At 44.9% G+C, this 23,707-nt stretch overlaps 1 protein-coding gene across 2 annotated transcripts; it reads left to right on the top strand.

Moving 5' to 3' along the window:
* Positions 1 to 22,983, top strand: LOC129834815 (annexin A2-A-like). Of its 2 annotated transcripts, none has more exons than XM_055900120.1 (13): positions 1 to 159; positions 4,609 to 4,669; positions 4,783 to 4,876; positions 6,170 to 6,264; positions 8,303 to 8,416; positions 8,584 to 8,674; positions 10,239 to 10,318; positions 12,104 to 12,163; positions 12,452 to 12,545; positions 12,733 to 12,828; positions 17,999 to 18,057; positions 19,969 to 20,091; positions 22,672 to 22,983. In XM_055900120.1, exons 2-13 carry the CDS (start codon positions 4,619 to 4,621, stop codon positions 22,729 to 22,731), a joined length of 1,017 nt encoding a protein of 338 aa, XP_055756095.1. In that variant the 5' UTR covers positions 1 to 159; positions 4,609 to 4,618; the 3' UTR covers positions 22,732 to 22,983. The 2 variants fall into 2 exon arrangements, with proteins under 2 accessions (XP_055756095.1, XP_055756096.1); XM_055900121.1 differs by lacking the exon at positions 1 to 159 and adding an exon at positions 1,341 to 1,369.
* The last annotated feature ends 724 nt before the right edge of the window (positions 22,984 to 23,707 follow it).

Here is a 23,707-nt window from a genome sequence, read left to right as displayed (position 1 = left end):
CTGGAGGGGAGGAGTGTGGACTCAGGGGCAGGAGTTGGAGCCATGCTTTGAGTCATACCAGTGTGTTCTGCCAGCGGTATTTAACCAGCACCACACCCCGAACAGGCTCCATAACGGGAACCATCTACTGCAACTCTAGGTTCTGTTCTGTTCTCTAAGGTAAGTCAGCTATCTCTAGGTTCTGTTCTGTTCTCTAAGGTAAGTCAGCTATCTCTAGGTTCTGTTCTGTTCTCTAAGGTTAGTCAGCTATCTCTAGGTTCTGTTCTGTTCTCTAAGGTAAGTCAGCTATCTCTAGGTTCTTACTCTAAGGTAAGTCAGCTATCTCTAGGTTCTTACTCTAAGGTAAGTCAGCTATCTCTAGGTCCTGTTCTGTTCTCTAAGGTAAGTCAGCTATCTCTAGGTTCTTACTCTAAGGTAAGTCAGCTATCTCTAGGTTCTGTTCTGTTCTCTAAGGTAAGCCAGCTATCTCTAGGTTCTTACTCTAAGGTATGTCAGCTATCTCTAGGTTCTGTTCTGTACTCTAAGGTAAGTCAGCTATCTCTAGGTTCTGTTCTCTAAGGTAATTCAGCTATCTCTAGGTTCTGTTCTGTTCTCTAAGGTAAGTCAGCTATCTCTAGGTTCTGTTCTGTTCTCTAAGGTAAGCCAGCTATCTCTAGGTTCTTACTCTAAGGTAAGCCAGCTATCTCTAGGTTCTGTTCTGTTCTCTAAGGTAAGTCAGCTATCTCTAGGTTCTGTTCTGTTCTCTAAGGTAAGTCAGCTATCTCTAGGTTCTGTTCTGTACTCTAAGGTAAGTCAGCTATCTCTAGGTTCTGTTCTGTTCTCTAAGGTAAGTCAGCTATCTCTAGGTTCTGTTCTGTTCTCTAAGGTAAGTCAGCTATCTCTAGGTTCTTACTCTGAGGTAAGTCAGCTATCTCTAGGTTCTGTTCTGTTCTCTAAGGTAAGTCAGCTATCTCTAGGTTCTTACTCTAAGCTAAGTCAGCTATCTCTAGGTTCTTACTCTAAGGTAAGTCAGCTATCTCTAGGTTCCTACTCTAAGATAAGTCAGCTATCTCTAGGTTCTGTTCTGTACTCTAAGGTAAGTCAGCTATCTCTAGGTTCTTACTCTAAGGTAAGTCAGCTATCTCTAGGTTCTTACTCTAAGGTAATTCAGCTATCTCTAGGTTCTGTTCTGTTCTCTAAGGTAAGTCAGCTATCTCTAGGTTCTGGTCTGTACTCTAAGGTAAGTCAGCCATCTCTAGGTTCTGTTCTGTTCTCTAAGGTAAGTCAGCTATCTCTAGGTTCTTACTCTAAGGTAAGTCAGCTATCTCTAGGTTCTGGTCTGTACTCTAAGGTAAGTCAGCCATCTCTAGGTTCTGTTCTGTTCTCTAAGGTAAGTGAGCTATCTCTAGGTTCTTACTCTAAGGTAAGTCAGCTATCTCTAGGTTCTGTACTCTAAGGTAAGTCAGCTATCTCTAGGTTCTTACTCTAAGGTAAGCCAGTGTAGGTTCTATACTATCTCTGCTCACTGAGACAGACACAATGTCTTTCACTGTCTTTCAAACGCCTGTAGCCATCTTGAACACACCAGCCGTGTCTGCATGTGTGTGTGTGTGTGTGTGTGTGTGTGTGTGTGTGTGTGTGTGTGTGTGTGTGTGTGTGTGTGTGTGTGTGTGTGTGTGTGTGTGTGTGTGTGTGTGTGTGTGTTAAATAACCCCTGTATTATGTTGAGTTGTTATGTCTGTCTGTCTGTCTGTCTGTCTGTCTGTCTGTCTGTCTGTCTGTCTGTCTGTCTGTCTGTCTGTCTGTCTGTCTGTCCTTTTCCCTGCCAAGTGTTCCATTCCAATGTAATCCAGTCTGATCCTCCTCTCCTCTGTCTGCATGTCACTAAATAAATGGAGCAGCAGATTCTTCCTTTTACATATTTGTAAAAGGGGGGGGTCAGATCAGTCCATTCTGCTGCTGTTTAAAAGCATGTGTAGTAGTGGGAGGGGGGGGGTCAGATCAGTCCATTCTGCTGCTGTTTAAAAGCATGTGTAGTAGTGGGAGGGGGGGGGGGGGGGGGGGGCAGATCAGTCCATTCTGCTGCTGTTTAAAAGCATGTGTAGTAGTGGGGGGGGGGGGGGGGGGGTCAGATCAGTCCATTCTGCTGCTGTTTAAAAGCATGTGTAGTAGTGGGGGGGGGGGGGGGGGGGTCAGATCAGTCCATTCTGCTGCTGTTTAAAAGCATGTGTAGTAGTGGGAGGGGGGGGGGGGGGGGGGGGTCAGATCAGTCCATTCTGCTGCTGTTTAAAAGCATGTGTAGTAGTGGGAGGGGGGGGGGGGGGGGGGGGGGTCAGACCAGTCCATTCTGCTGCTGTTTAAAAGCATGTGTAGTAGTGGGAGGGGGGGGGGGGGGGGGGGGGGTCAGACCAGTCCATTCTGCTGCTGTTTAAAAGCATGTGTAGTAGTGGGAGGGGGGGGGGGGGGGGGGGGGGGGGTCAGACCAGTCCATTCTGCTGCTGTTTAAAAGCATGTGTAGTAGTGGGAGGGGGGGGGGGGGGGGGGGGGGTCAGATCAGTCCATTCTGCTGCTGTTTAAAAGCATGTGTAGTAGTGGGAGGGGGGGGGGGGGGGGTCAGATCAGTCCATTCTGCTGCTGTTTAAAAGCATGTGTAGTAGTGGGAGGGGGGGGGGGGGGGGGGGGGGGTCAGATCAGTCCATTCTGCTGCTGTTTAAAAGCATGTGTAGTAGTGGGAGGGGGGGGGGGGGGGGGGGGTCAGATCAGTCCATTCTGCTGCTGTTTAAAAGCATGTGTAGTAGTGGGAGGGGGGGGGGGGGGGGGGGGGGTCAGACCAGTCCATTCTGCTGCTGTTTAAAAGCATGTGTAGTAGTGGGAGGGGGGGGGGGGGGGGGGGGGGTCAGACCAGTCCATTCTGCTGCTGTTTAAAAGCATGTGTAGTAGTGGGAGGGGGGGGGGGGGGGGGGGGTCAGATCAGTCCATTCTGCTGCTGTTTAAAAGCATGTGTAGTAGTGGGAGGGGGGGGGGGGGGGGGGGTCAGATCAGTCCATTCTGCTGCTGTTTAAAAGCATGTGTAGTAGTGGGAGGGGGGGGGGGGGGGGGGGGGGTCAGACCAGTCCATTCTGCTGCTGTTTAAAAGCATGTGTAGTAGTGGGAGGGGGGGGGGGGGGGGGGGGGTCAGATCAGTCCATTCTGCTGCTGTTTAAAAGCATGTGTAGTAGTGGGAGGGGGGGGGGGGGGGGGGGGTCAGACCAGTCCATTCTGCTGCTGTTTAAAAGCATGTGTAGTAGTGGGAGGGGGGGGGGGGGGGGGGGGTCAGATCAGTCCATTCTGCTGCTGTTTAAAAGCATGTGTAGTAGTGGGGGGGGGGGGGGGTCAGATCAGTCCATTCTGCTGCTGTTTAAAAGCATGTGTAGTAGTGGGAGGGGGGGGGGGGGGGGGTCAGATCAGTCCATTCTGCTGCTGTTTAAAAGCATGTGTAGTAGTGGGAGGGGGGGGGGGGGGGGGGGGGGGGGGGTCAGACCAGTCCATTCTGCTGCTGTTTAAAAGCATGTGTAGTAGTGGGGGGGGGGATGGGGGGCAGATCAGTCCTGCTGCTGTTGTTTCAACACAGCCGGTTGATTCTGGGGCTGTTACTTTTGATGACGTTATTATTTAGCCCCAATCAACACGTTGACGTTGTTAAAGTTGAACAGCGTTAATGAGTTGGCACGGCAACACAGCGGGCTTGACACTGGAATTCTAACAGTTTGTGGTGGAATGTCTCTGCTGGGTGGTACCGACCTTGGTGTGTTACACACACACACACACACACACACACACACACACACACACACACACACACACACACACACTGCATGGTTATTACAGCCCACTGTGTCATTAGTCCTGTAACACTACCATTACAGTAGATCTAATTGGGTATATGATATTTCATGACTCATGAGCCTGAAACCTGTTATTTTTTTTTTATTTTTTAAACCTTTATTTAACTAGGCAAGTCAGTTAAGAACAAATTCTTATTTTCAGGGGTACAGTAGAGTAATGACTTGTATTACTGTCTGTGTGTATATAGAGCTGTGAAGTCGAGACAGATTCTGAGTTCATTAAAGGTGCCAGTACAGTAGGCTGTGGGTCTATATGTAACACAATAGGGTCTGTGGGATGGAACAGGATATGCGATTCATACTTCCTGCTTACACGGAGGAGGGGCAGTTAGTTCCCACTCCAAGAACTCTGTCATGCATGGTTGCTAGGTGATTAAATATTATTGACCTCTGCCATGTTGGAAAGAAATAACTACTCCTCCCAACTGATTTTCTGTAAATTTAACAACAAAAAGTGGACTTTCATCTAAAGCCTGATTTTGGGCGGTATCACATGTTGTGTGTTAAATGTTTACACGTTTGTCATTCGTTTCACAACAACTATTGTAACTTTGAGTTTATTATTATGTAGATCTGTCTGGTGCTAGTCTCTAAGGAAGTGACCTCATTCAGTATCTAACATCATAAACGAGACCGTTGGAACCTTCAACTGGGTTACCACGGTGACGGTGTGGCACATCATAAAGCTCATTTTACAGCCCCATCGTATAGTTAACCTAATATAATTTATCTTTTTTTTTTACAGGGATTTCACAATGGCGTTGGTTTCAGAGTTCTTGGGACAGCTCACGCTGAATTTTGGCGGGGTGAGTTCACTACAGCTGAAATACTATCGACGTTAGGTCACGGGGTCAACCTGTAATGAAATCTGTCATCTGTCAGTGATTGTAAACTGGTAATGTAAGTGTGTCCTCTTCAGGAGAGTGAGCCTAAATTCCCCACGGTGGTGGCAGCGGGGGATTTTGATCCAGCTAAAGATGCTGCCCGGATAGAAACGGCCGTCAAAACCAAGGGTGAGAGAATCACTACAAGGATATCATAGTCCCCACCAGTTACAGTGTATCACTTTATAATGTTTTCTAGATTAGAAATACGTTGTGCATTGCGAACTTGATTGATGCATTAATATATCTGTCACAATGTATTTGCACTAATAGGAACGTCATAATTCCGTTTTTCTAGAGGGGTTACTATATAAACAGAACTTCGTATGAGCTGGTAACAGTAATGCTCTGCCTCTCATTATGTTGTTGTGTGCACTTCGCGATTTAGCGACATCTGCCGGCCGTTTTACGTAACTACACCTTGTGAACCACATCGCACCTTTCTTCTGTGGTGCTGGGCCCGTAAACAGACATCAGTGGATCAGTTGACCACATTTTAGCTCAGTAACATTGTAATTCCATAGTATATATTGCCATCCGTGTTGTCTCTGCCTGTGAAAGCATTGTCTTTTCACACCATTTTCCTCAATCATTGTTAAATCCCGGGCGATTTAGAGAAAAACCTAATCCTGATTTTTGACATTGGTTTTGTATTTATATTAATGGAAACATCTCCATGGAAACATGTACGAGAGCACAGTGCTGGTTGAGTCACTACCCTGCCTGTGTTCCCAACATGACTTCACTAAACCCACAGAGTATACAGGGATTTCCTGTCAGACCACGCCTTCGCCTTCCAGCCCTGTCGGTGTGCCACAAACCAACCACTGCTAACTCACTGCAGTCCCCCCCTGTACCCGCTGAAAGCCATGACTAGCTGTTTTTCCACTATAGTTTATACTGTACAAAATGGAGGCCTTGTAGATCAGTGATCAAGAAGGAAATGTTACTATTACAAGGCGATTGCTGTTTCGGGATTTCATCTTTTTAATCAGTGTTAATCTCATCTAAACGTTTTCATGTATTAAACCTTTACTTCCTACTATAATATATCTGTCTGTACCTACTCTATACACACAAAGCTAGTGTGGCCGATGTATGTTAAATAGAATATTTCCCATGTTCCCCAGGTGCGCGCTAATAGCGTTTCAATCGGTTATGTCACTCGCTCTGAGACCTAGAAGTAGTGGTTCCCCTCGCTCTGCAAGGGCTGCGGCTTTTGTGGAGCGATGGGTAACGATGCTTTGTGGATGACTGTTGTTGATGTGTGCAGAGGGTCCCTGGTTCGCGCCCGGGTCGGGGCGAGGGGACGGACGTAAAGTTAAACTCTTACTCCAGCTGGGTCTTTTATCTTATAGAAATCAAAATGAATGGTTAAATGTATGTTAATCACACCTCTGTAATATTACCCATGTTCCCCAGGTGTGGATGAGCTGACCATCGTTGACATCCTGACCAAACGGAGCTACTCCCAGAGGAGAGAGATCGCCTTCGAGTACGAGAAGAGATCCAAGAAGGTGAGGAGGAGGGGGGGAAATAGAGATTGTTTTTGTTCAGCAAGATGCCTTTTCATAAAACAACTGCTGCTAATGTGGACATCAAGATAATCCAACCTCATTTAGATGTATTTTACAGTGGGGCGGTCTATCATCTCTGTGTATTTTACAGTGGGACGGACTATCATCTCTGTGTATTTTACAGTGGGACGGTCTATCATCTCTGTGTATTTTACAGTGGGACGGACTATCGTCTCTGTGTATTTTACAGTGGGACGGACTATCACCTCTGTGTATTTTACAGTGGGACGGACTATCATCTCTGTGTATTTTACAGTGGGACGGTCTATCATCTCTGTGTATTTTACAGTGGGACGGACTATCATCTCTGTGTATTTTACAGTGGGACGGTCTATCATCTCTGTGTATTTTACAGTCGGACGGTCTATCATCTCTGTGTATTTTACAGTGGGACTGACTATCATCTCTTTGTATTTTACAGTGGGACGGACTATCGCCTCTGTGTATTTTACAGTCGGACGGTCTATCATCTCTGTGTATTTTACAGTGGGACGGTCTATCATCTCTGTGTATTTTACAGTGGGACGGACTATCATCTCTGTGTATTTTACAGTGGGACGGACTATCATCTCTGTGTATTTTACAGTGGGACGGACTATCATCTCTGTGTATTTTACAGTGGGACGGACTATCATCTCTGTGTATTTTACAGTGGGACGGTCTATCATCTCTGTGTATTTTACAGTGGGACGGACTATCATCTCTGTGTATTTTACAGTGGGACGGACTATCATCTCTGTGTATTTTACAGTGGGACGGACTATCATCTCTGTGTATTTTACAGTGGGACGGACTATCATCTCTGTGTATTTTACAGTGGGACGGACTATCATCTCTGTGTATTTTACAGTGGGACCCACTATCATCTCTGTGTATTTTACAGTGGGACGGACTATCATCTCTGTGTATTTTACAGTGGGACGGTCTATCATCTCTGTGTATTTTACAGTGGGACCCACTATCATCTCTGTGTATTTTACAGTGGGACGGACTATCATCTCTGTGTATTTTACAGTGGGACGGACTATCATCTCTGTGTATTTTACAGTGGGACGGTCTATCATCTCTGTGTATTTTACAGTGGGACGGACTATCATCTCTGTGTATTTTACAGTGGGACGGTCTATCATCTCTGTGTATTTTACAGTGGGGCGGACTGTCATCTCTGTGTATTTTACAGTGGGACGGTCTATCATCTCTGTGTATTTTACAGTGGGACGGTCTATCATCTCTGTGTATTTTACAGTGGGACGGTCTATCATCTCTGTGTATTTTACAGTGGGACGGACTATCCTCTCTGTGTATTTTACAGTGGGACGGTCTATCATCTCTGTGTATTTTACAGTGGGACGGTCTATCATCTCTGTGTATTTTACAGTGGGGCGGACTGTCATCTCTGTGTATTTTACAGTGGGACGGTCTATCATCTCTGTGTATTTTACAGTGGGACGGACTATCACCTCTGTGTATTTTACAGTGGGACGGTCTATCATCTCTGTGTATTTTACAGTGGGACGGACTATCATCTCTGTGTATTTTACAGTGGGACGGACTATCATCTCTGTGTATTTTACAGTGGGACGGTCTATCATCTCTGTGTATTTTACAGTGGGACGGTCTATCATCTCTGTGTATTTTACAGTGGGGCGGACTATCATCTCTGTGTATTTTACAGTGGGACGGACTATCATCTCTGTGTATTTTACAGTGGGGCGGTCTATCATCTCTGTGTATTTTACAGTGGGACGGACTATTATCTCTGTGTATTTTACAGTGGGACGGACTATCATCTCTGTGTATTTTACAGTGGGACGGTCTATCATCTCTGTGTATTTTACAGTGGGACGGACTATCATCTCTGTGTATTTTACAGTGGGACGGCCGATCATCTCTGTGTATTTTACAGTGGGACGGTCTATCATCTCCGTGTATTTTACAGTGGGACGGTCTATCACCTCTATGTATGTCTCTCCTGTAGGATATGATCACAGCTCTGAAGGGGGCTCTGTCTGGGTCTCTGGAGGCTGTAATTCTGGGACTGATGAAGAGTACCGCTCAGTACGATGCCTCTGAGATCAAAGGATCCATCAAGGTAAAGTAGGAGGCCACAATCTTTCCCACATGAAGCCTAAACGACACAGATCACAGTCACTACTGCCCTCTCCTGGTCTGATGAATGTGTGGCCTAGACACAGACTTGCAGAAGGAATACTGTACTATTCATATTGCTGTTAAAACCCACGGTTCTCTTCCCTCCAGGGTCTGGGGACCGATGAGGAGACTCTGATAGAGATGGTCTGTTCCCGCAGTGCTGACGAACTGGTGGAAATCAAACGTGTCTACAAGGAGTGTAAGTAGAAGCAAGTAGCAAGGAGAAGCAAATAGAAAGGAGAAGCAAGTATCAAGGAGAAGCAAGTAGAAAGGAGAAGCAAGTAGAAAGGAGAAGCAAATAGAAAGGAGAAGCAAGTAGAAAGGAGAAGCAAGTAGCAAGGAGAAGCAAGTAGAAAGGAGAAGCACGTAGCAAGGAGAAGCAAGTGGAAAGGAGAAGCAAGTAGAAAGGAGAAGCAAGTACCAAGGAGAAGCAAGTAGCAAGGAGAAGCAAGGAGAAGCAAGTAGAAAGGAGAAGCAAGTAGAAAGGAGAAGCAAGTAGAAAGGAGAAGCAAGTAGAAAGGAGAAGCAATTACCAAGGAGAAGCAAGTAGCAAGGAGAAGCAAGTACCAAGGAGAAGCAAGTACCAAGGAGAAGCAAGTAGCAAGGAGAAGCAAGTAGAAAGGAGAAGCAAGTAGAAAGGAGAAGCAAGTAGAAAGGAGAAGCAATTACCAAGGAGAAGCAAGTAGCAAGGAGAAGCAAGTACCAAGGAGAAGCAAGTACCAAGGAGAAGCAAGTAGCAAGGAGAAGCAAGTAGAAAGGAGAAGCAAGTAGAAAGGAGAAGCAAGTAGAAAGGAGAAGCAAGTATAAAGGAGAAGCAAGTATAAAGGAGAAGCAAGTAGAAAGGAGAAGCAAGTAGAAAGGAGAAGCAAGTAGCAAGGAGAAGCAAGTAGCAAGGAGAAGCAAGTAGCAAGGAGAAGCAAGTAGAAAGGAGAAGCAAGTACCAAGGAGAAGCAAGTAGCAAGGAGAAGCAAGGAGAAGCAAGTACCAAGGAGAAGCAAATAGAAAGGAGAAGCAAGTAGAAAGGAGAAGCAAGTAGCAAGGAGAAGCAAGTACCAAGGAGAAGCAAGTAGAAAGGAGAAGCAAGTAGAAAGGAGAAGCAAGTAGAAAGGAGAAGCAAGTACCAAGGAGAAGCAAGTACCAAGGAGAAGCATGTAGCAAGGAGAAGCATGTAGAAAGGAGAAGCAAGTAGAAAGGAGAAGCAAGTAGCAAGGAGAAGCAAGTAGAAAGGAGAAGCAAGTAGAAAGGAGAAGCAAGTAGCAAGGAGAAGCAAGTAGCAAGGAGAAGCAAGTAGCGAGGAGAAGCAAGTAGCGAGGAGAAGCAAGTAAAGAGGAGAAGCAAGTAGAGAGGAGAAGCAAGTAGAAAGGAGAAGCAAGTAGAAAGGAGAAGCAAGTAGAAAGGAGAAGCAAGTAGCAAGGAGAAGCAAGGAGAAGCAAGTACCAAGGAGAAGCAAGTAGAAAGGAGAAGCAAGTAGAAAGGAGAAGCAAGTAGAAAGGAGAAGCAAGGAGAAGCAAGTACCAAGGAGAAGCAAGTAGAAAGGAGAAGCAAGTAGAAAGGAGAAGCAAGTAGAAAGGGGAAGCAAGTAGAAAGGAGAAGCAAGTAGAAAGGAGAAGCAAGTACCAAGGAGAAGCAAGTAGCAAGGAGAAGCAAGGAGAAGCAAGTACCAAGGAGAAGCAAGTAGAAGGAGAAGCAAATAGAATTAGCATGAAGATCAGATCGAAAAACGTAAAGGAATATGTGTTTTTTTATACTTTATATATCTACAGTGTTCAAGAAGGAGCTGGAGAAGGACGTGGCTGGAGACACATCGGGAGACTTCAGGAGTCTGCTGTTGGCCCTGGTACAGGTAGGTACAGGTAGGATAAGACTTCAGGAGTCTGCTGTTGGCCCTGGTACAGGTAGGATCAGACTTCAGGAGTCTGCTGTTGGCCCTGGTACAGGTAGGTACAGGTAGAATCATACTTCAGGAGTCTGCTGTTGGCCCTGGTACAGGTAGGATAAGACTTCAGGAGTCTGCTGTTGGCCCTGGTACAGGTAGGTACAGGTAGGATAAGACTTCAGGAGTCTGCTGTTGGTCCTGGTACAGGTAGGTACAGGTAGGATCAGACTTCAGGAGTCTGCTGTTGGCCCTGGTACAGGTAGGTACAGGTAGGATCATACTTCAGGAGTCTGCTGTTGGCCCTGGTACAGGTAGGTACAGGTAGGATCAGACTTCAGGAGTCTGCTGTTGGCCCTGGTACAGGTAGGATCATACTTCAGGAGTCTGCTGTTGGCCCTGGTACAGGTATGTATAGGTAGGATCAGACTTCAGGAGTCTGCTGTTGGCCCCTGGTATAGGTATGTACAGGTAGGATCATACTTCAGGAGTCTGCTGTTGGCCCTGGTACAGGTAGGTACAGGTAGGATCAGACTTCAGGAGTCTTCTGTTGGCCCTGGTACAGGTAGGTACAGGTAGGATCAGGCTTCAGGAGTCTGCTGTTGGCCCTGGTACAGGTAGGTACAGGTAGGATCAGACTTCAGGAGTCTGCTGTTGGCCCTGGTACAGGTAGGTACAGGTAGGATCAGACTTCAGGAGTCTGCTGTTGGCCCTGGAACAGGTAGGTACAGGTAGGATCAGACTTCAGGAGTCTGCTGTTGACCCTGGTACAGGTAGGTACAGGTAGGATCATACTTCAGGAGTCTGCTGTTGACCCTGGTACAGGTAGGTACAGGTAGGATCATACTTCAGGAGTCTGCTGTTGGCCCTGGTACAGGTAGGTACAGGTAGGATCATACTTCAGGAGTCTGCTGTTGGCCCTGGTACAGGTAGGTACAGGTAGGATCAGACTTCAGGAGTCTGCTGTTGGCCCTGGTACAGGTAGGATCATACTTCAGGAGTCTGCTGTTGGCCCTGGTACAGGTATGTATAGGTAGGATCAGACTTCAGGAGTCTGCTGTTGGCCCCTGGTATAGGTATGTACAGGTAGGATCATACTTCAGGAGTCTGCTGTTGGCCCTGGTACAGGTAGGTACAGGTAGGATCAGACTTCAGGAGTCTTCTGTTGGCCCTGGTACAGGTAGGTACAGGTAGGATCAGGCTTCAGGAGTCTGCTGTTGGCCCTGGTACAGGTAGGTACAGGTAGGATCAGACTTCAGGAGTCTGCTGTTGGCCCTGGTACAGGTAGGTACAGGTAGGATCAGACTTCAGGAGTCTGCTGTTGGCCCTGGAACAGGTAGGTACAGGTAGGATCAGACCTCAGGAGTCTGCTGTTGACCCTGGTACAGGTAGGTACAGGTAGGATCATACTTCAGGAGTCTGCTGTTGACCCTGGTACAGGTAGGTACAGGTAGGATCATACTTCAGGAGTCTGCTGTTGGCCCTGGTACAGGTAGGTACAGGTAGGATCAGACTTCAGGAGTCTGCTGTTGGCCCCTGGTACAGGTAGGTACAGGTAGGATCAGACTTCAGGAGTCTGCTGTTGGCCCTGGTACAGATAGGTACAGGTAGAATCATACAACAACTTTACAATGTCTAGCTTCCTAACATTGACCCTCCAATAGCTTTTATTAAATAATTATTTGGATACAAAAGGAGCCTGTCTGAATATTGGTGTAAACTGTATTCTCCATTGTATTCTATGTCATTCAATAGGCCAAGAGAGATGAGCCCTCAAATATTGTTGACTACGAGAAGATTGACCAGGACGCCAGAGTAAGACAAATGCACTAAAGCTCTGATATGGACAGTTAAACACCGTACCAGAACCAAACACGAACGTTTTGATACGGACACTTAAACACCGTACCAGAACCAAACACAAACGTTTTGATACGGACACTTAAACACCGTACCAGAACCAAACACGAACGTTTTGATACGGACACTTAAACACCGTACCAGAACCAATCAGCTGAGTGTTTTTTTTTGTCTCTGTAGATTAGTTAGATGTATTATACAGGTGTGTCTTCTTGTTGATTGTCCTCTCTCCTGTCTCTGTAGGCTCTGTATGAGGCAGGAGTGAAGAGGAAGGGGACTGACGTGGCTACATGGATCACCATCATGTCAGAGAGAAGTGTCCCCCACCTGCAGAAAGGTACCTACCCGACTCTGTAACAAAGGGACTTCTTCAAGCACATGGGATTGTTTGAACAAAGCACTAAAACTCAAAGTCAAGATGGCGACAACCAGACATTTTTTTAGACGTAAAGAACGTAGATGTTTCTATCAACCTGGTGAGTCTTTCAGAAAGTGGACCAAAATGTCGGCTGTGTCTGTTCCAGTGTTTGACAGGTACAAGAGCTACAGTCCATACGACATGCAGGAGAGCATCAGAAAGGAGGTGAAGGGAGACCTGGAGAAGTCCTTCCTCACACTGGGTAACATTCTACAACACAGAACCTGTATTCTATAATATATACATCTATATCACAGAACCTGCATTCTATAATATATACATCTATATCTATATCATATAACCTGTATTCTATAATATATACATCTATATCTATATCATAGAACCTGTATTCTATAATATATATATCTATATCATAGAACCTGTATTCTATAATATATACATCTATATCTATAACATATAACCTGTATTCTATAATATATACATCTATATCTATAACATATAACCTGTATTCTATAATATATACATCTATACCATATAACCTGTATTCTAAAATATATACATCTATACCTATAACAGACCTACATTCTATAATATATACATCTATATATATAACATATAACCTGTATTCTATAATATATACATCTATATCTATCACATATGACCTGTATTCTATAATATACACATCTATATAATATAACCTGTATTCTATAATATATACATCTATATCTATCTCATTAAACCTGTATTCTATAATATATAGATCTATATCTATATCAAAGAACCTGTTTTCTATAATATATACTTCTATATCTATAACATATAACCTGTATTCTATAATATATACATCTATATCTATAACAGACCGACATTCTATAATATATACATCTATATCTATAACAGACCTACATTCTATAATATATACATCTATATCTATAACAGACCTACATTCTATAATATATACATCTACATCTATAACATATAACCTGTATTCTATAATATATACATCTATATCTATATCATATAACCTGTATTCTATAATATATACAGCTATATCTATATCATATAACCTGTATTCTATAATATATACATCTATATCTATATCATACAACCTGTATTCTATAATATATACATCTATATCTATATCATACAACCTGTATTCTATAATATATACATCTATATCATATAACCAGTATTCTATAATATATACATATATCTATATACATCTATCTATAACATATACCTACATTCTATAATATGTACATCTATATCTATAACATATACATTCATTATATAACATATATACATCCACATATATATATCATATACCTACATTCTATAATATATACATCCATATCTATATATCATATACCTACATTCTATAATATATAGAATACACTATCGTTCAAAAGTTTGGGGTGACTTAGAAATGTCCTTTCTAAGTGACCCCTAAGTGCTACTCTTACCTCTACATTAGCTCCTCTAGCTCCTCTTACCTCTACATTAGCTAGTCTTACCTCTACATTAGCTAATCTTACTACTACATTAGCTACTCTTACTACTACATTAGCTACTCTTACCTCTACATTAGCTCCTCTTACCTCTACATTAGCTCCTCTTACCTCTACATTAGCTACTCTTACCTCTACATTAGCTACTCTTACCTCTACATTAGCTACTCTTACCTCTACATTAGCTCCTCTTACCTCTACATTAGCTCCCCTAGCTCCTCTTACCTCTACATTAGCTCCTCTAGCTCCTCTTACCTCTACATTAGCTAGTCTTACCTCTACATTAGCTCCTCTTACCTCTACATTAGCTACTCTTACCTCTACATTAGCTACTCTTACCTCTACATTAGCTCCTCTAGCTCCTCTTACCTCTACATTAGCTACTCTTACCTCTACATTAGCTCCTCTTACCTCTACATTAGCTCCTCTTACCTCTACATTAGCTACTCTTACCTCTACATTAGCTCCTCTAGCTCCTCTTACCTCTACATTAGCTACTCTAGCTCCTCTTACCTCTACATTAGCTCCTCTAGCTACTCTTACCTCTACATTAGCTCCTCTAGCTCCTCTTACCTCTACATTAGCTAGTCTTACCTCTACATTAGCTACTCTTACCTCTACATTAGCTCCTCTTACCTCTACATTAGCTACTCTTACCTCTACATTAGCTCCTCTTACCTCTACATTAGCTCCTCTTACCTCTACATTAGCTCCTCTTACCTCTACATTAGCTCCTCTTACCTCTACATTAGCTCCTCTTACCTCTACATTAGCCCCTCTAGCTCCTCTTACCTCTACATTAGCTCCTCTTACCTCTACATTAGCTACTAAACATCTCCATTGTTTCTGACACACTCCTATAAAGCCAATCAATTCCTCTCTGACTAGTTCCAGAATGTTCTATCTGTTTAATCTCCTCAGCATAACATTACCTGTCCATTGATAATGTATGAGGCTCCTGTCTTCATGCCAGAATGTCTGTGTCACTTACTCAAGACTCCACTTCCTCTGTTTATGCATTACTCCATCTCTCTCTGTGACTCTCTGTGTCTCTATGTCTCTCTGTGTATCTGTCTCTCTCCATTTCTCTCTCTCTGTGTGTCTCTGTCTCTCTGTTTCTCTGTCTCTCTCTGTCTCTCTCCCTTTCTCTCTCTCTGTCTCTCTCCCTGTCTCTCTCTCTGTGTCTCTTCTCTGTGTCTCTCTGTCTCTCTCCCTTTCTCTCTCTGTGTCTCTCTATGTCTCTCTCCCTTTCTCTCTCTGTGTCTCTGTGTCTCTCTCCCTTTCTCTCTGTGTGTCTCTCCCTTTCTCTCTCTGTGTCTCTGTGTCTCTCTCCCTTTCTCTCTGTTGGTCTCTCTCTGTGTGTCTCTGTGTCTCTCTCCCTTTCTCTCTGTTGGTCTCTCTCTGTGTGTCTCTGTGTCTCTCTCCCTTTCTCTCTGTTGGTCTCTCTCTGTGTGTCTCTCTCCCTTTCTCTCTGTTGGTCTCTCTCTGTGTGTCTCTGTGTCTCTCTCCCTTTCTCTCTGTTGGTCTCTCTCTCTGCCGTCATGTTGTCTATGAACCGTATTACAACTGGCAGTGAGAGGAAAGAAGGGGGGGGGGGGGGATTGTTTCTCTACTCCTCTCCACCTTGCCTCCTCTCCTTCACTCCTATTTGTACCAGATGAGCCCTCGCTCGATTCATTCCTTATTAACAATAATTGCAAGTTGTTTGAAGAAAACAACATTTGATTTCAAGGGATGTTGTGCCTTTAAGAAACAAACGGTGGCTCTGTGCCGATACACTGCAGGCAGCCTCCTTACCAGGAACCCTTCAGAAAGAACAACAGGAAGTGACTGATCCAGACAGGATATCAGAAACAAACTGTGGCTCTGTGCCGATACACTGCAGGCAGCCTCCTTACCAGGAACCCTTCAGAAAGAACAACAGGAAGTGACTGATCCAGACAGGATATCAGAAACAAACGGTGGCTCTGTGCCGATACACTGCAGGCAGCCTCCTTACCAGGAACCCTTCAGAAAGAACAACAGGAAGTGACTGATCCAGACAGGATATCAGAAACAAACGGTGGCTCTGTGCCGATACACTGCAGGCAGCCTCCTTACCAGGAACCCTTCAGAAAGAACAACAGGAAGTGACTGATCCAGACAGGATATCAGAAACAAACGGTGGCTCTGTGCCGATACACTGCAGGCAGCCTCCTTACCAGGAACCCTTCAGAAAGAACAACAGGAAGTGACTGATCCAGACAGGATATCAGAAACAAACTGGCTCTGTGCCGATACACTGCAGGCAGCCTCCTTACCAGGAACCCTTCAGAAAGAACAACAGGAAGTGACTGATCCAGACAGGATATCAGAAACAAACTGTGGCTCTGTGCCGATACACTGCAGGCAGCCTCCTTACCAGGAACTCTTTAGAAAGAACAACAGGAAGTGACTGATCCAGACAGGATATCAGAAACAAACGGTGGCTCTGTGCCGATACACTGCAGGCAGCCTCCTTACCAGGAACCCTTCAGAAAGAACAACAGGAAGTGACTGATCCAGACAGGATATCAGAAACAAACTGGCTCTGTGCCGATACACTGCAGGCAGCCTCCTTACCAGGAACCCTTCAGAAAGAACAACAGGAAGTGACTGATCCAGACAGGATATCAGAAACAAACTGGCTCTGTGCCGATACACTGCAGGCAGCCTCCTTACCAGGAACCCTTCAGAAAGAACAACAGGAAGTGACTGATCCAGACAGGATATCAGAAACAAACTGGCTCTGTGCCGATACACTGCAGGCAGCCTCCTTACCAGGAACCCTTCAGAAAGAACAACAGGAAGTGACTGATCCAGACAGGATATCAGAAACAAACAGTGGCTCTGTGCCGATACACTGCAGGCAGCCTCCTTACCAGGAACCCTTCAGAAAGAACAACAGGAAGTGACTGATCCAGACAGGATATCAGAAACAAACTGGCTCTGTGCCGATACACTGCAGGCAGCCTCCTTACCAGGAACCCTTCAGAAAGAACAACAGGAAGTGACTGATCCAGACAGGATATCAGAAACAAACTGTGGCTCTGTGCCGATACACTGCAGGCAGCCTCCTTACCAGGAACTCTTTAGAAAGAACAACAGGAAGTGACTGATCCAGACAGGATATCAGAAACAAACGGTGGCTCTGTGCCGATACACTGCAGGCAGCCTCCTTACCAGGAACCCTTCAGAAAGAACAACAGGAAGTGACTGATCCAGACAGGATATCAGAAACAAACTGGCTCTGTGCCGATACACTGCAGGCAGCCTCCTTACCAGGAACCCTTCAGAAAGAACAACAGGAAGTGACTGATCCAGACAGGATATCAGAAACAAACGGTGGCTCTGTGCCGATACACTGCAGGCAGCCTCCTTACCAGGAACCCTTCAGAAAGAACAACAGGAAGTGACTGATCCAGACAGGATATCAGAAACAAACGGTGGCTCTGTGCCGATACACTGCAGGCAGCCTCCTTACCAGGAACCCTTCAGAAAGAACAACAGGAAGTGACTGATCCAGACAGGATATCAGAAACAAACTGGCTCTGTGCCGATACACTGCAGGCAGCCTCCTTACCAGGAACCCTTCAGAAAGAACAACAGGAAGTGACTGATCCAGACAGGATATCAGAAACAAACTGGCTCTGTGCCGATACACTGCAGGCAGCCTCCTTACCAGGAACCCTTCAGAAAGAACAACAGGAAGTGACTGATCCAGACAGGATATCAGAAACAAACGGTGGCTCTGTGCCGATACACTGCAGGCAGCCTCCTTACCAGGAACCCTTCAGAAAGAACAACAGGAAGTGACTGATCCAGACAGGATATCAGAAACAAAGTTGAGGTGATTTCAGTCTGTTCTCTTCTTTGTTTTTGCAGTGGAGTGCTTTGAGAACAAACAACAGTACTTTGCTAACAGACTGAGCGAAGCCATGAAGGTAATTATCTGTTAACTTCTGGTCATGTGACTGAGTAAGATGGTGAAGTTCAAGTCCTCATGAGAAACAAAGACTGAACTCATTGTTATTTGTACATTTGGTACAAACCCCCTTCAACCCCCTTCAACCCCCTTTCAACCCCAACCCCCCCCTTCAACCCCCTTTCAACCCCAACACCCTTCAACCCCCTTCAACCCCCTTCAACCCCCTTTCAACCCCAACCCCCCCTTCAACCCCCTTTCAACCCCAACCCCCTTCAACCCCCTTTCAACCCCAACCCCCCCCTTCAACCCCCTTTCAACCCCAACACCCTTCAACCCCCTTCAACCCCTTCAACCCCTTCAATCCCCCCTTCAACCCCAACCCCCTTTCAACCCCAACCCCCCCTTCAACCCCCTTTCAACCCCCCCCTTTCAACCCCCCCCTTCAACCCCAACACCCTCCACCCCCTTCAACCCCCTTCAACCCCAACCCCCTTTCAACCCCAACCCCCCCTTCAACCCCCTTTCAACCCCAACCCCCTTTAACCCCCTTCAACCCCCCTTCAACCCCCTTCAATCCCCCTTCAAATCCCTTCAACCCCAACCTCCCCTTCAAACCCCTTCAACCCCTCCTTCCACCCCCTTCAACCCCAACCCCCTTCAACCCCAACCCCCTTCAACCCCCTTTCAACCCCAACACCCCCTTCAACCCCCTTTCAACCCCAACGCCCCATTCAACCCCCCTTCAACCCCAATCCCCTTTAGAAGATTTGAATAATGAATCAAAGATAATCTCATGGGAGAAACATCCCACAGCAATTATGTATCAGACTTTCATGAGTTGATTATACAAGGGGTTGCATCATCCACGCTTTATTCAGTAAAAAACATCAACAAACACAGACCGTCACCTAGGACTCTGTTCAATCAATATCGCCGGAGATCAGTGCTTCTATAGCCTGCTTGAAATGTGAATGTTATTTCTGATTGAGGACACATACGCAGCGTTTACCGTGAATACGGTCTCCGCTAACTCGGGAACGTTGCCTTTGTATTCCAATCGCGTTTTAGCGCTGAACTTCGGCCTTACGGATTAAATCTTGCTATATTTAAATATTTAAATATTAAATCTTGCTATATTTAAATATTTAAATCTTAAAGCCTGCTATATTTACATATTTAAATCTTAAATATTGCTATATTTAAATATTTAAATCTTAAATCTGTCTATGTTTAAATCCTAAATCTGCTATATTTAAATTTTTAAATCTTAAATCTTGCTATATTTAAATCTTAAATCTTGCTATATTTAAATATTTACATCTTAAATATTGCTATATTTAAATATTTAAATCTTAAATCTTGCTATATTTAAATCTTAAATCTTGCTATATTTAAATCTTAAATCTTGCTATTTTTAAATCTATATTTAAATCTTGCTATATTATATACTTGTTATATTGTATTTACTTCGCCACCATGGCCTTTTTTTTTGCCTTCACCTCCCTTAGCTCACGTCATTTGCTCACATTGTATATAGACTTATTTTTCTACTGTATTATTGACTGTATGTTTGTTTTACTCCATGTGTAACTCTGTTGTTGTTTGTGTCGAACTGCTTTGCTTTATTCTTGGCCAGGTCGAAATTACAAATGAGAACTTGTTCTCAACTTGCCTACCTGGTTAAATAAAGGTGATTTAAATAAAATTAAAATTAAAAAATCGAGCCCACCCCCTCCCCAAAACATTTTATTTTATTTTAAATGAGACGTCTAGAGCATTGGAAAAGGACGTTACCTGGATACTGTGAATATAAACACATAGACTGAGAGAAGGAGACGACACAAACAATGGTCGTCAACGGCAGGCTAGTAGGACATGCTCACCTGTCCTAATAAATAACACGTGGTAATGTTGACATCATCTGCAGGGTAAAAGCGCCAAGGAGAAGGTGGTGACCAGGATCGTTGTGTCTCGCTGTGAGGTGGATCTCATGAAGATCAGGAAAGAGTTTAAGAAACTGAACCAGAAGTCCTTGTACCAGACCATTGCTGTGAGGACTCTTCTTTTTTCTGTTTTGTTCTCTCCCTTTGTATGTCTCTCTCTCTCTCTCTCTCTCTCTCTCTCTCTCTCTCTCTGTCTCTCTGTCTCTCTGTCTCTCTGTCTCTCTGTCTCTCTGTCTCTCTGTCTCTCTGTCTCTCTGTCTCTCTGCCTCTGTCTCTGTCTCTGTCTCTGTCTCTGCCTCTGTCTCTCTCTCTCTCTCTGCCTCTCTCTCTCTCTCTCTCTCTCTCTCTCTCTCTCTCTCTCTCTCGCTCTCGCTCTCGCTGTCTGTGTCTCTGTGTCTCTCGCTCTCTGTGTCTCTGTGTCTCTCGCTCTCTGTGTCTCTGTGTCTCTCGCTCTCTCTGTCTCTGTGTCTCTCGCTCTCTCTGTCTCTGTGTCTCTCGCTCTCTCTGTCTCTGTCTCTGTGTCTGTCTCTGTGTCTCTCTGTCTCTGTCTCTGTGTCTCTCTGTCTCTGTCTCTGTGTCTCTGTCTCTGTCTCTGTGTCTCTGTCTCTGTCTCTGTCTCTGTCTCTGTCTCTGTGTCTCTGTCTCTCTCTGTCTCTGTGTCTCTGTGTCTCTGTCTCTGTCTCTGTCTCTGTCTCTGTCTCTCTCTGTCTCTCTGTGTCTCTGTGTCTCTGTGTCTCTGTGTCTCTGTGTCTCTGTGTCTCTGTGTCTGTCTCTGTCTCTGTGTCTCTGTCTCTGTGTCTCTCGCTCTCTCTGTCTCTGTCTCTGTGTCTCTCGCTCTCTCTGTCTCTGTCTCTGTCTCTCTGTCTCTCGCTCTCTCTGTCTCTGTCTCTGTGTCTCTGTCTCTGTGTCTCGCTCTCTGTGTCTCTGTCTCTGTGTCTCTGTCTCTGTGTCTCTCGCTCTCTCTGTCTCTGTGTCTCTCGCTCTCTCTGTCTCTGTGTCTCTCGCTCTCTCTGTCTCTGTCTCTGTGTCTCTCTGTGTCTCTCTGTCTCTGTCTGTGTCTCTGTGTCTCTGTCTCTGTCTCTGTCTCTGTCTCTGTGTCTCTCGCTCTCTGTGTCTCTGTGTCTCTCGCTCTCTGTGTCTCTGTGTCTCTCGCTCTCTCTGTCTCTGTGTCTCTCGCTCTCTCTGTCTCTGTGTCTCTCGCTCTCTCTGTCTCTGTCTCTGTGTCTCTCTGTCTCTGTGTCTCTGTGTCTCTGTGTCTCTGTGTCTCTGTCTCTGTCTCTGTCTCTGTCTCTGTCTCTGTCTCTGTGTCTCTGTCTCTGTCTCTGTCTCTGTCTCTCTCTGTCTCTCTCTGTCTCTCTGTGTCTCTGTGTCTCTGTGTCTCTGTGTCTCTGTGTCTCTGTGTCTCTGTGTCTCTGTCTCTGTCTCTGTGTCTCTGTGTCTCTGTCTCTGTGTCTCTCGCTCTCTCTGTCTCTGTCTCTGTCTCTGTGTCTCTCGCTCTCTCTGTCTCTGTCTCTGTGTCTCTCGCTCTCTCTGTCTCTGTCTCTGTGTCTCTCGCTCTCTCTGTCTCTGTCTCTGTCTCTCTGTCTCTGTCTCTCTCTGTCTCTGTCTCTGTGTCTCTGTCTCTCGCTCTCTGTGTCTCTCGCTCTCTCTGTCTCTGTGTCTCTCGCTCTCTCTGTCTCTGTGTCTCTCGCTCTCTCTGTCTCTGTGTCTCTCGCTCTCTCTGTCTCTGTGTCTCTCTGTGTCTCTCTGTCTCTGTCTCTGTCTCTGTGTCTCTGTGTCTCTGTCTCTGTCTCTGTGTCTCTGTCTCTGTCTCTCTCTGTTTCTGTGTCTCTGTGTCTCTGTCTCTGTCTCTCTCTGTCTCTCTGTGTCTCTGTGTCTCTGTGTCTCTGTGTCTCTGTGTCTCTGTCTCTGTCTCTGTCTCTGTGTCTCTCGCTCTCTCTGTCTCTGTCTCTGTCTCTGTGTCTCTCGCTCTCTCTGTCTCTGTCTCTGTCTCTGTCTCTGTCTCTGTCTCTGTCTCTGTGTCTCTCGCTCTCTCTGTCTCTGTGTCTGTGTCTCTCGCTCTCTGTGTCTCTGTCTCTGTGTCTCTGTCTCTGTCTCTGTGTCTCTCGCTCTCTCTGTCTCTGTCTCTGTGTCTCTCGCTCTCTCTGTCTCTGTGTCTGTGTCTCTCGCTCTCTGTGTCTCTGTCTCTGTGTCTCTGTCTCTGTCTCTGTGTCTCTCGCACTCTCTGTCTCTGTCTCTGTGTCTCTCGCTCTCTCTGTCTCTCTCTCTGTCTCTCTCTCTCTGTCACTCTCTCTCTCTCTGTCTCTCTCTCGCTCTCGCATTCTCTCTCTCTCTCTCTCCATCTCTCTCTCTCTCCATCTCTCTCTCTTTCCATTTCCATCTGTTTTAACTCTCTCTCTCAGCCCTGAAGTCCGACATGCCTTGCAACAAAAACAACTATTTTTCTTATTGTGATATGACGTTAAGCGAACACTCTCTCCTGTCCTAACACAATGTAAAATCCACATAGAATTCTAAACTAATGCCTGCTCTGTCTTGTTCCAGGGCAAACTGAGTGTCTTGACTTAAATCTCCCTGCTCTGTCTTGTTCCAGGGCAAACTGAGTGTCTTGACTGAACTTGCCTTCCTCCTTGTAGCTCCTAGTGGACCGAAGGGTCTCAACTCATTTATTTTCTGTCCCCCATCAGGAGCACACTAAAGGAGACTATCAGAAGGTCCTGCTGAGTCTGTGTGGAGGAGACGACTAAAGTCCAACTGGCACCAACTGTCACCTTGTCCCAGAAGCCTTTTGGGTACCAATGCCTTGTTCCTATTTTGACTCGGTCTAGTGACACAGACATTGAGATGTGGTGCCTCTATCTACAACACCCAGGAGTATTAGAGTCATCATTACTCAGATAGCATCACCTTTCTGTGAAATATGAGATATCCAACTGAAGATTTGATAGTAAATGTTTTTATGCAATGTTTTTAAAATAAATTAAATCACATTTGTTAAATAGTTTCCTTTCTTATGTTTTAATTTTACAATATTACAGAGCTGTTTTCTTTAGGACATTTTCCCAAGTAAAGTCAGACATTTTGAATGGTAATGTCGATGCTTGGTCCAGCTAGTGTATGTCCTTATATCACCACTAGAGGGCGCTAGAGCAATACCATGTAGTACTGCTTCCTCACATCCCGGCCTTGTTTCCATGGATGAGACGTTCCTTTGATATTGCACTAACGCTGTATCTTTTAAATCAGATGGGAATGTTGAGTGCAAAATGGAGTTCCAAAATGCTGTTTAAAAAACCTTTTGATACTTGGGAGGGGAGGAGATAATTTTTCAAGACATGCAAACCAAGTTTTTAAGTGAATTATATATTTTTTTTTGTTTGATGTTGTCAGTCAGTTTAAAAATTCGAATCTTTTAGGAGTTCTCCCTCACTATGGACAATAATCAAAGTTTCAGAACTGGAACTTTTTCTAGAAAATATTGGTTCATAATTGCGACCCAATAGACGACAGTAGCCATACAGTATATTTGTGTTTATGTATCTGTAAACTCCGGTGAATTCATAATAAATCACAATTGATTCCTGTGGAAATCAGATACAAGATTGAACTTCTTCCTACATAAAACCCCTGTCTCTTCTCTCTCTCTCTCTCTGTTATTTTCATTGAAGAGGTTTATTTAGATTTTTTAATCGTTAGTGTGTTTTGCTTTGTTTGTTTGGTGCT

This window comes from Salvelinus fontinalis, chromosome 35 (genome assembly GCF_029448725.1).
Source record: "Salvelinus fontinalis isolate EN_2023a chromosome 35, ASM2944872v1, whole genome shotgun sequence".
NCBI classification, from domain to species: Eukaryota; Metazoa; Chordata; class Actinopteri; order Salmoniformes; family Salmonidae; genus Salvelinus; species Salvelinus fontinalis.
This window is presented reverse-complemented; position numbering and strand designations above follow the sequence as displayed.